We start from the raw sequence: 12,604 nt of genomic DNA, 5'->3' as shown, positions 1-12,604 counted from the left end.
GGTTCATCATCCTCATGGGTGCCTCTCCGATGATGCGTGAGTAGTTCATTGTAGACCTACGGGTCTGTAGGCAGTAGCTAGATGGCTTCCTCTCTCTCTCTCTCTCTCTCTTGATTCTCAATACAATGGTCTCTTGGAGATCTATTTGATGTAACTCTTTTTGCGGTGTGTTTGTTGGGATCCGATGAACTTTGAGTTTATGATCAAATCTATTTTATCCATGAAAGTTATTTGAGTTTTGATCTCGTATATGCATGATTACTTATAGCCTCGTATTTCTTCCTCGAATCTTTGGTTTAGTTAATCCAACTAGATCGATATTTCTTGCCATGGTAAGAGGTGCTTTGTGATGGGTTCGATCGTGCAGTGTTCTTTCCCAGTGACAAAAGGGACAGCAAGACATGTATTGATCGCTGCTATTAAGGATAACAAGATCGGGTCTACTCCTACATGAATAGATCTTGTCTACATCATGTCATCGTTCTTATTGCATTACTCTGTTTCTCCATGAACTTAATACACTAGATGCATGCTGGATAGCGGTCGACGTGTGGAGTAATAGTAGTAGATGCAGACAGGAGTCGGTCTACTAATCTTGGACGTGATGCCTATAGAATGATCATTGCCTGGATATCGTCATAATTATTTGAAGTTCTATCAATTGCCCAACAGTAATTTGCTTACCCACCGTATGCTATTTTCTCGAGAGAAGCCACTAGTGAAATATATGGCCCCCGGGTCTATTCTTTATCATATTTGCTTTGAGATCTATTTTTGTTTGCTTTTGTTTTCAGATCTATTATTCTAAAAACCCAAAAATACCTTGCTGCAGTTTTTCTGTATTAATTTTATTTTGTTTTATTGCGAGATCTATTTATCCAAAATCTTACAAATCAATCTATCTTTTACCCGTGAGGGATTGACAACCCCTCTTACGCGTCGGGTTGCAAGTATTTGTTATTTGTGTGCAGGTACCGTTTACATAGTGTTGCTTGGTTCTCCTACTGGTTCGATAACCTTGGTTTCATCACTGAGGGAAATACCTACCGTAGTTGTGCTGCATCATCCCTTCCTCTTCGGAAAATACTGACACGGAGACGAGCCATCAAGCAACCACGAGGGTTCGAAGTGGAATAATCTCGCTCTCAGTAGTGATCCTTCCCCTGAGGAGAACAACAGGGGAGCATGGTCGGAACCAATCCATGTGACCGCCTTAAGAGAACATCATGGGAGCATGACCTCCCACTGAACAGACATCAGGACCCTATCTAGCACACTCCGGATATGGTCGACCTTCTCATTAGTCCACGTGAACCTAGCCCCTACCCGGGCTATCTCACGTAGAGCCATATGAGAAATGCAATTGTTAAACAAGCACATATGGAAGCGATCCACGTTAGGGGAACTCCTGTCAGCAGCTTGTCTAATAAAGTTGAAGTCGCCGGCTACCACCACCGGTGGAGTGCAGTGCTCCACCTTATCCTTTAGCTCAGCCAGGAAGTCCACTGATCTCCCACGATCGGTCGAGCCATAGACAATGATCACCTCCTTGTTGGGGTTCATATGTCAGTCTGTGACGGGCATACTAAGGAATGTCCTCAACCAAGTAGGAATCCTCCGTGACCCCCAGCGGAATGCCCCCTGATTTCCCAATCGCGGGCAACCACTGCCAGGAAAACTGGTGCCGGGAAAGGGCCTGGAGTTCCGGGGTGGATAAATCCCGTCAAATCATCCCTTGCAGACCCACCATATCAATATCTTCTTGTCGTATATACTCAATCAGTTGTCGCCTATGGCCTAAGTGGTTGAAGCCCCGGATGTTTCAATAGAGGAGCTTCTTATTGTGATGAGGACATCAATACCATTGTTACACCCACACCCCCTACCGCTACATATACTGGACCAATTACTAGAGCTCACGCACGCCAATTAAATTATCAGGTACTTTCATTTCTTGGTAATGATTCTAATGTTCATGAGAATATGATGCTGCCTAAATTGGATACATTTGTTTGGCTTACAAATGAAGGGCCTAGCTTGGACAAGAAGGGTAAACATTAGAGCAAGATCAAGCATGGAGATGATGGCATGTGCAAGGGGAACAAGAATGGAGTTTGAAGTGATGATTTCAGGGCTTTGAAGCCACCATAATGAGTGCATGAAGGCTTGGACGAAATATACAAGATGCTACTTCATAAATTTCTTCCAAGGGCTATTATAGGTGCTGCGTCACCCTATTATTGGTCTAGGCCCATGTAATTTTGAAATACTTTAGTATAGTCTGTTTTTAGAGTCCGTATGTGTGGGGAAACGGAGTTAGGGTTGGTTTCGGACCCCTCCTCCAAGGGGTCATGAATTTCCCCCCTATTCCTCCACACATACAACCCTTAGGGCGTCGTTTAGACTTTGGGTTTTATTTAGACTAAAGTTCGCCATAGCTGCAACTCACGTACTTCGTTTGTGTTCAACGACCAGACCAAGACGTCATAGAACCCCACTATCATCAATAAAGCTTTCATCTTATATTCGCGATATCCAGATTGCAATCTCAGTTTCTTGCTTGTTCTTCGTTTGCCTGCAGGAAATAGAACCTCGTGGTCAGGTTGATCATGCTCCCGCGTGGTCATTAACCTCTTGGAGTTGGTTTAGCGATTGCTAAGGCGCGATGCTTTCGAACGTTCGTAGTCGGATCGTGAAAGTCTACTCCACCAAAAACGATAACCACCATCTCATCGAAAGACGGGACACCTTAGCCTCTATCATATTGGAACCTCGGCATGACTACTAGGCCCCTCGGGTGGGGATGAACTAGCCCACCCGCCATTCGCGGAGTGGGGAGCCTGCTTTGCCGGACGGCCGCGGCGCCCCCTCTTATGGGGGGGGCATCAGCGGCCGCAGGATCCCTAGGGGGAATCCAACACTAGCCTCATGCATCACCAATTGGTCGGTGGGGTGAAGGTGCATGGGCGGCCTTCCTCTCATAGCCCTTCCCTATGAAGGGCCCACAAGGGTAGCAGTACCAGAGGCAGTGCGGCTAGGCCCCGAACCAACCCCCGGGCTCTCTCTGCCCAGGGTTAGCGGTGGCCGGGGCGCCCAAATCCCCATGCTCCGCTTGAGCGCGAGCCTCTGCAAGCGCCCCATCTAAGATCTCCTTCGCACAAATGGCAAAGATCTGTTCGAGGCGAGGGCCCTTCTCACCTCGGAACACAATGTCACAATCCGAGGCCACCTCCCCCAGGTAGGAGATTCTTGAACGTGATTATTTTTCTTATATTTTTTTCTTAGAAATACAATAGAAACATAGACACACACATCACATACGCACTCTCACCTCTATGAATCGATCTTGCGAGTTACCTTCATGGATCAATCTTCCTTAATACCAATGGACGTGGTTGTTCTTATCACATGCTATACTATGTGTTTACTTTCATACTTGTGTTCATCTTGCCGCTTTGTTGTGTTTTTTGATTGAGTGTTGGGTCAGGATACACGAGCCTCCTGAGGTCCTTTGCTCTCATTCACTTTACAAATTTTGTGGCAACTCTTTGACATGAGCCATTTCGAAATTTACTCACCATGTTGTTTTTGTTTTCAGGGTAATGATATGGCATTTGATAGAAGAATTGAAAATGCTTGCATAATTTCCATCCTTTTTGTTTATGTCCAAGGGCCAGGAAGTTGTGGACTGCTATGTCTACTATTTGGAGGCTTCCTGCGATTAAGAATGTTGTGCATACTAGGAAGGAGTGCGCTCAATGCACTAGAACTGATGGATGCTACAGAACGTAGCATGTTCCTGTTGACACCGTGGAGAGCTTAATTTATTCGCAACGAAATTGTTCATGATAAAGCTCCGCCACCTCTTGAGGTCTCGAAACGCTTTCTCTGCAGTTATCTAGACACTCTAATCGCTATTAAGCATGACCCCTTCGTTGATCCATGCAAGGGAAGGTCGGTTTTGCACATGAATGTGATTTCCAGATCACATGAGCAATCGATCAAGATAGCTCAACCCTGCTGGAATGTGCCTCCTGTTGGGTGGATAAAATTAAACACTGTTGGGTCATTCACCCCTGATGGATCTGCTGGTACTTGTATATGGTTCTGTGTGATAATAAGGGCGCGATTATATTTTCTTTATGCAGAGTTCTTTACTTTTGTCGGGACACGCTCGAAGTTGAGCTTGGTGGGTCTTTCCCAAGCACTAATGAGAAGTAATTTACCTGTGATGGTTGAGATGGGTTCACTAGAAGCTGTTCGCATGATCCAGTTAGGAGACATTGATAGATCGATTTATTCGAGATTAAGTGCCTGTTCGGTTTCGCTCCACTCCCTCGACTCCGCTCCCGGAGTGGAGCAGGCTGTAGCTCATTTTCACAGAGCGGCTCAAGCCCAGCTCCGCGGAGTGGAGCGGGGTGGAGTGATTCCAAACAGGGCTTAAGCTACTCCTAAAACTCCATAGAACTAGTATTACTCATGTTAGACATTCACAGAACATGGTTAGCAATTGTTTAGCTATTTTTGAGTGGAGCGGGGTGGAGTGATTCCAAACAGGGCTTATGCTACTCCTAAAACTCCATAGAACTAGTATTACTCATGTTACATTCACAGAACATGGTTAGCAATTGTTTAGCTATTTTTGCTCCTATGGAAGGTAGAACATTGACATGGTTGGGGTCTGGCCCTCCTCCAGTGATTGACGGAAAAACTTCATATCACTTATAATCCTACATAATAAATTCCATAGAAAAATTCATGAGAAAAAAAAAACTTTGATCTTGTTATGAAATTTCTGAGACTAAAAAATTGTCTACGACATCTGATGTCTTTTTGTTCATCTCCCCTGGGACCTATGCTGATACATAGAGGAGAGAACAACTATTTTTACCTAGGAGCAGGAGTGCAGAAACCTACAAAACCTCCACCGAAGCTACTGCAGCAGCAATAAAACGTCAAGGCACCAAAGAGCAAAGACCTAATTGGATTTCATTAAGAAGCAAAGACTCTCATCCATCAACAACTGCATTGTCATCTTAAAACTGCTCTTTTCAATGTTATTACTATCACAACCGAACCCAAACATGCATGTTATAGCAGTACAATCGCGTTTGCACAGGAGAACTGCTGAACATGTACACACAAATACATCACTGGTAATGTACATGTTTTTGTTTTTTTATGTCAAAGAAATGGAACAAGAAGATTTGTGCCAGTAAATTATTGGCGCAGATAGCCCAATCGCTCGACCATTCCTGTAGAGGACTCGGTAGCAGCCATGTTTAGTTCGGTTCAGCCTCAGTGTTTCCTTCTCAGTAGGGAACGATGATTGATTCGATGAGCTCCTGGAGGGGAGCCAGTTCTTTCTTGTCAATCAGCCCAAATTCCTGCATCACAAGCCAATAGATGTAAATTCTTTGCTGTTACTTTCTTTTCTATTTTCCAAGCCAAGAGCAGACCACGATGCTCGACGGCACAATCACTATGAATGGTGAGAGACTCACGTTCGTAAACAGAATGAAGTGCTTGAAGCAGGTGTTAAGATGAGCCTCCTCCTTGAGGCTGACAATCTTCTGAAAATGGGAGTGGTATATGTGGGCATAAACACGAAACAAGCGCTTGAAAATTGTGTTTACAACATCCTTGAAGTTGGGTGGAAATGGTGTGCCTAATAAATGAAATCAACCCAGATCAGGTAAACTTGACAGCTCCAATAATATGAAGCACTTTTGAGAAACTAATGGGGTCCAGGATGCGGGCAACATACCAAGCTTCTGAGGAAATAAGGATTCATTGTCAAGCTGGCCTTCAATCCAGTCCATTAGGTACTCCACGTATTTTGGTGCTGACACTTCTATGGGCTTCTTTATCTGTACACCATCAGCCCATCGGTACTCATACCTACATGAAGATAGCAATTCTTTTGTCATGACATATCACCTAAATATTCAACTAATTATGAAGAAAATTCAATCAGGGGATTATGGGCGTGAGAAAGTCTAATTGATAATATATGGAGCGCTGTATGCCTGCATCACACTGCCTATCGAAATGCTATCACATTTTGGAAATTCGCTTCTTTCAGCAAGGTTTGCAACCACGACTATTTAGTTAATGTTCAAACCTAATTATATCTTTGGCAAAAATTAATAATTATATCAGGACAAGGGAAAGTAACAGGACACTGAAGAGAATTCCGTGTGCAGAATAACATGAAACCACAAGGAATAGATTTGCCTGGCGCAGTATTCTAAACCAAAACCCAAGCTTTAACACCCTGATAATTAGACAATATTGGGACAAATTTAAATAACAGAACAACTTTTTTTCTTTTCTTGTTCAAATGCGATAAAGTACTTCATTTATCTATTAGCTTCAAGTAAAGAAAGATAAATCAGCTTGCATATACTGTCACACTCCCTCCGTTCCTAAAAATAAGGCGTGAAACCTTTTTCGCAAAGACCAAGGCGTCTTACAAGTTTTGGACCATTTTGTCCCCCACACGCTGAGCGGTTATTAGCACACACGACGCTGTGCATGGCCAACCAGAGGCTACTAGCTCTACCCTGATTGACACTGGCCATTACTCTCTCGATGCATGCATGCGGGAATAACGGCAAGAGGAGGCGAGCGGTTCACAATGCAACTAAGGCAAGCATGTCTTTAGAGGAGCAGGGTGCAGCATGGAGGGGCATATTCAGTAAATCAGAGGGGAAAATAGGAGTGCACCCTGTTTAGTGGAATTCTGAGAAAAGTTTCATGCCTTCTTAGGAATGGAGGGAGCAAGGTTAGGGAAATAATTAAAGACACCATGGGTCATTTGTTAAGCTTTTAGCATAACCATGGACAAAGAAATTAAACATGCACGGCAGGAACTAGGAGCCTTCAATAGTTGTAAAATAAGTTACCATTTAGATGATCTACAGCAGATAATGACCAGGTGCTATAAATTGCAGAACCATAAAACAACTTGTCAAAATTAAATAGCAATCTCATGAAGAGACTAAAAGGTTTCTGACTTGTTCCTTTTTGAGAAGTTCAAAGAATGAGATTGATGGGCAGGCATACTTTGGGCCTGCAGTCATTGTTGGGCAGCTTTCGGATGTGCAGAACTCTGTGAGTGTGCCATACAGCAGGTTAACTTGATTAAAGAAGTCCACAGCTGAGAAGCAAAACACACATATTAGCTCCAGTGAAATTACTTGTTTCCATAACATTTTTTATGCCAATGTTATTCAGTACCAACCACAGAATATTCTAGATCCAACAAATATCAAAACGAATATAGAATGAAATATGTCAAGTATGGGTCACGGCAAAAAAGGAAACTGAAGAACATTACTGTTAACAGCAAGCCATTCATTGATATCCTCTCCAGGAGGCAGCCTCACAGCTTCCCTAAGGTTTCCACTGCCGAGGGTTGCATCTATGTGCTTTCGGAGCTGTGCCCCCTGTAGATAAAAAGGAAGACAATAAATGGATAATATCAAATTATGTATATCACGGTGTAATCTAAATGTTTCCTCCCAGTTTCTGAGTGGCGTATATAACAAGCAAACTCTGTGGCAAATTTAATATACCAAGGACACCCCAGAGATGGATGTTCATTTCATGTGGCAAATCTAGCAATGCAAGTACATTTTATGCTTAAATCTGCACCCATCTTTGGTGATTTAGGAACACGGTACATGTAATGAAGCTTGAATCTGCTAAGCAACGACAAATAAGCATTGCTTAAGGCTTAGACATCAATCCAGCACAAGCATTTGTAGACCAAACTCACCCTGAGCCATGGCAGGTTTGTAGAACACCCCATTTCCCATACGATAAAAACATGACATACGATAAGTTACAATTCATTTCCACCATGTACATCTATTAAAGGAATCCAGTGCAGTGAATATATGACACAATGAATTGAATCTGAGAAGTTGGATACGACAAAATGTTTGATACTGCCTTTTTGGAATAGATGGGACCATGGGAGTATAGTAGGAACATTAATCATGCACTAAAACCTTTTTGCTTACCCGACTGACCATAACAAAAACACCAAGCTCATGTCTATGTGAAAGCCAACAAGAATATCAATCGAGTAACATGGTGTTTGACTTTGGAAAAGTTTGAACAAAAAGTAGATGAGTAACAGTTGTCTACTTTAATTTTAAAACAAGTTCAATTCCCTGATTTATCATCACCAATCCATGTACCCAACAATAACATATAGTATTCCGCAATCCTTAAGTTATTGTAAGCAAATTAATTGTTCTAGCTCCACCATATACATTTGCAACTACAAGCAAAATGTGCATGCCCCATATATAGGTTATGGCAACCAATAAAAGGCCTGGATGTAGCACCATTTAAGTAACACCAGTGATGACTATAAATCACCGCCTACTTACGACTTAAGCCAGGAAATCGTTCATCTCCCAATCAACTCATGCCACCGTCTTGAACCACACAAATCTTGTCACGCAACCGGAATTTTACCACACACGGGAATAATCGCGAGCAACCAAAGCAGACACTAAATCCGTAGCCGAATGACTCATGGCGGCCAAGAATAATGCCACTGGCGCCGCTGATTACTGAAGCAGCGGCCACAACACCATTGTGGAGACTAGCAAACGAGGAATTTTACATGAGAACCCAACCCGCTCGTTGCTCTATTCAGCTCGCTGCCGAGAATCGCGCAAATCTGATACCAGTCGTAATGCCTGACTGACTTGACACAGATAGCAATTGTTTGTGGGATACAATAAACCTTGGTTATTTGTGGATACAACTTATCACGAAATGAGGAAGCGAGAGACAGAGAGAGGACAGAGTAGAGTTCTACTTTCAGATCATTCCATACATGCCGATCTCCAGGCTACAAGTTAGTTAATAACAACAACGCCTGCTCATGCAACACGCGCGCCACCCACTCCACACCCCACACTCGACTCACCTGCTTGAAAACATATTGTTCAGTGGCCCCTTCCCCTTGTCAGACATGGAACTCCTTCCAGTCATTACACCAGGCTATTATACCAAATTCCTCCCGACGATGAAAACAGAGCAATTTCTATGCTAGGATACTGAAATGCTGTGATCCACTGCCAGTTGCTCTTGCTGGTACCAGGAATACGGTGGAATTAGGGACTTGGGAGGTCAGTATCCTCACCTTGCTGCCTGATGGAGCACTTTTCTTGGGGCGGAACGTCTTCTGATTCCTGGCGAAAAGGGGGGAGGGGTTGTCAGGGTGATTGCGTCAAGAAGCAAAACAGGCAGGGAAGAGAACGAACTTGAGCATAGCAGCAAAATTGCGAGAAACAAACAGCTAATGTATTATTACTCCACCAGGCATCATACAAAACCATGAAATCCGTCATAAACTGCATGGATCGGAGAGAAACAGCGATTTCGGTCTACGAATCCGCAACTAACTCCGAGCAAGCTAGGGCTTGTCACCAGCTGAAGAAAACAGTCCTGCTCCGAACGGATCTCCACTCCAGTCCAGTGCAACGGACGAGTACGACGGAAATTTCCTGGAGACGTGGCGCGCTTCGGCCGAAGGAGATCCCGAGGCGTGTTCGCCGGAGAGGGTTCGAAGACGCATGGGGGGTGAAGAACAGCAGGATAGTGGAACAGAGCAAAGCAAAGGGGGAGGGGAGGGGGGGCGGGGGATCTGGGGCTCACCGTCCGAGGCCGAAGAGACTCATCCTGCCGCCGCTTCCTCCTGGTCGGCCGGTCGCTCACCCCCTCCGATCCGAGGAAGGAAGCAGGGGGGAGATGGTGATGGAGCTGCTGCTACTACTGCGGGGTGGAGGTAGGAAGGAAGGCTGCGTGCGAGTGCGACTCAGACAAAAATGATTTGGCCGCGGTCGCTGGCTGGCTCGTCAGCGCATGATGCGGCGCCGCGGGGCATCATGGGCCGGCGCGGTGGCAGCAGGGGCCGTCGGATCTGGGGGGCGGACGGCGGATGGCCGGCCTGGCTGGCATCCATGATCCCGCACCCGAGATTCCGGAGTTGGATCAAGATCTGGCTGTGGTGAGTAAGAGCATCTGCAACCAACCGGACCTTTCAAACCCGGCCGCCTCCTACGCCCGGGCCACTGTTTGGTCACAATTTTTTTACCCGGACAAGCTTCATAGGACAGGTATTTTAGAAGTGGCACATAGGATAAATGATGAAGTGGAGAAGAGAGAACTCATAAGAAAAGGCTTATCTTCTCTTATTTAAGAGAAGACAAGAGATGATCTCTTAGCATAATATGTCTCACCACGTTTTTAGGAATAGCTAGTTATTGAAGATAAGAGCAACTCCAATGGGGCGACCCATTTCGTCCGCCCGCGTCCGTTTGGGTCGGCGCGGACAAAAGTGGTGGCACATGGAGCGACGCGTTTCCGCCCTGGTCGCCGGTGCCTGCACATCCCGGTGCACCAAGCGCGGTGGCACTGGGAATACATGCAGCCATTGCCGTACCCCGATGTCACGCTGCCGCACCGTTGGCATCTTGATCCGCAGCGGATCCCGGTGCCGGCGGTTCCTCGTACCCAGCGGGCGCACGACGACGAGGTGCGCAGGCGCCGCGCGCAGCTCACGCCGGAGCACCGTCGGCTGCCAGAGTACGCCGCCGACTCCCCCAACTGGGAGGCGTAGTTTGCCCTCGAACACGAGGAGCAACGGCGCTCGGGTGTCGACGCCATCCCGCCGCCGTTCCCACCGCCGCCCCCGCAGGTAGAGCCGGAGGACATGGAGGCGGAGGCGGAGTACCAAGCCGCCCTCGAGGAGGCCCTGCAACACGCGCTGGAGGCTAGCCGCCTCAAGGAGGACGCGCACTGGGATGGGCTGGAGCAAGCCCTTGCCCTGTCGGCAGCGGGAGACTCTGTCCACACCCCGCTCTTCGTGCCGCCACCGCCACCGTCGCCGCCCGTCCAGCCCAAGCCGGAGCCGGAGCCGACGCGTAAGCGCTCCCCGCCTCCACCCACTTGGCCGGAGGAGGCCTACTCGTGGACGAGCCAGTACCGCGAGTGGGTGAGCGCGCCTCCTGTCCACTTCGCCGCGACGCCGGAGGAGGAGGCGGCCCACCTCGAGCGATGGAAGGAGCACTGGCTCCGCCAGGAGCAGGCCGACGGCGAGGAGCAGATGCGCTACGACGCCATGCTCCAACGCGACGCGGAGGCGCTCCGGCTCGAGGAGGAGGAGGAGGAGCGCGCGCGGCTTGCCGCAATGCCGCCGCCCCAGCAGACGCCGGAGGAGGCTGCCCTGGCAGCGTACCAGGCGGCGTTCGGGTGGGCTGGCCCTGCTCCGATCTTCATCGACCTCACCGACGACGGCGGCGTCGACGGCAAGGGCAAGAGCAAGGCCGACGACGTCTAGGGCAGTGTGCCGGGCGGCAGCAGGCGGGCGCAGACTTTTTTTTTAATGTTTTATATAATGTTTATTAGATTTAGGTGGACTTTGGCCAGCGTTTGACCGACCACTTTATGTTTAATTATGTTTATTTATGTTTATTTCGTGTAACTTATTTTTTTTTCCACGGCGGCACATTTGGGTTGGCCTCCCCGTTGGGCGGTCAAACCGACCCATTTTAAAATGCGGACGCGCACGTCCGCCTGGCCGACCCAAACGGACAAAAAGCGGACAAAGCGCGCGTCCGTTTGGGTCGCCCCATTGGAGTTGCTCTAACGCTAAGAGATGACCCATTGTAGACATCCTTTTTTGTCATCTCTAAATTACATGCAAGACTTAAGATAAGACTGTCTTATCAACCATTGTACATGCCCTTAAACGGGTCTCAAACGCTCGAGCTGACCGGCACCCTCCATATCCAGTTCAATATGGGACAAATATGGGGGCGTCCGGGCACGCCCGCCACGTCGGACCCAACAGCCTGACCTCATCCTAAATTGCACCAAACCCATCAAACCCTTCCTCCTCCTCCTCCCGCCGCCCTCCAACCATTCCCGTGCCCGAACCCTCGTCGTCCTCCACCTTTGCTCTCAATCCTCACCTCCGGTCCCTATCCGCCGCCGGAGATGTCGTCCAGCCCGACCCACACCGCCGCGACAGAGACGCAGTCTGCCTCGTCCGTCGGTGGTGTAATTCGTCGGCCGCGACTTGCAAGGCGGAGAATGTCGCCAGCAAGTTGCGACAACGCCGGCAACGAGAGAAGGAGGCGCCGGCGGCGCATGGAGGTCCAGACGTGGTGGGGTAGTTGTCTCCTCCGCCGCGCCCGGATCCCCACACCCCTTCCCTCTGAGCGCCTACGCGGATTACGCCATCCGACCCTATTGGGACAGAGGATGATCCGACCGCCGGCTGGGCCATTCCGGAGAGCTTTGCGACCACGCAGATGCCGGCGGTCAACGTGTGTGACTCGTCGCAGCTCGTCCAGGCGCGGATGAGCACGGGCTCCAGCAATGCCCGGGTTGCCCTCGACATGTTCGACGGAATGACCGAACAAGAGTCGGTGTGTTTTCTTTTCTCTTGTCCAATCAGATTTTAGCATAGACCACTAGTTCATTTCGCTCGTGTTGAATGATTGTAAACTATAATCATGTAGGAGGCGTTCTTGTCGAACATGAGCAATGACAATGAAGATCCGACCGAAAT

At 47.8% G+C, this 12,604-nt stretch overlaps 1 protein-coding gene across 1 annotated transcript; it reads right to left on the bottom strand.

Moving 5' to 3' along the window:
• Positions 1 to 5,028: 5,028 nt before the first annotated feature.
• On the bottom strand, positions 5,029 to 10,042 carry LOC109737662 (MOB kinase activator-like 1A). The gene is made up of 7 exons (XM_020296788.4): positions 9,685 to 10,042; positions 9,170 to 9,218; positions 7,343 to 7,451; positions 7,069 to 7,162; positions 5,768 to 5,901; positions 5,505 to 5,668; positions 5,029 to 5,387 (listed from the first exon to the last, which is right to left on the bottom strand). The coding sequence occupies exons 1-7, from the start codon at positions 9,705 to 9,707 to the stop codon at positions 5,313 to 5,315; spliced, it is 648 nt and encodes a 215-aa protein (XP_020152377.1). The 5' UTR covers positions 9,708 to 10,042; the 3' UTR covers positions 5,029 to 5,312.
• Positions 10,043 to 12,604: the final 2,562 nt, after the last annotated feature.

Source organism: Aegilops tauschii, chromosome 6 (assembly GCF_002575655.3).
Source record: "Aegilops tauschii subsp. strangulata cultivar AL8/78 chromosome 6, Aet v6.0, whole genome shotgun sequence".
In the NCBI taxonomy this organism is placed as follows: Eukaryota; Viridiplantae; Streptophyta; class Magnoliopsida; order Poales; family Poaceae; genus Aegilops; species Aegilops tauschii.
This window is presented reverse-complemented; position numbering and strand designations above follow the sequence as displayed.

Excerpts from the sequence above, each read along its gene's own strand:
- LOC109737662 (XM_020296788.4), bottom strand. The coding sequence starts at position 9,707 with ATGAGTCTCTTCGGCCTCGGACG. Across the intron at positions 7,452-9,169 it reads GTGCTCCATCAGGCAGCAAG|GGGGCACAGCTCCGAAAGCA; the intron begins GTGAGGATACTG and ends TTTTATCTACAG. Across the intron at positions 5,902-7,068 it reads ACAATGACTGCAGGCCCAAA|GTATGAGTACCGATGGGCTG; the intron begins GTATGCCTGCCC and ends ATCTTCATGTAG.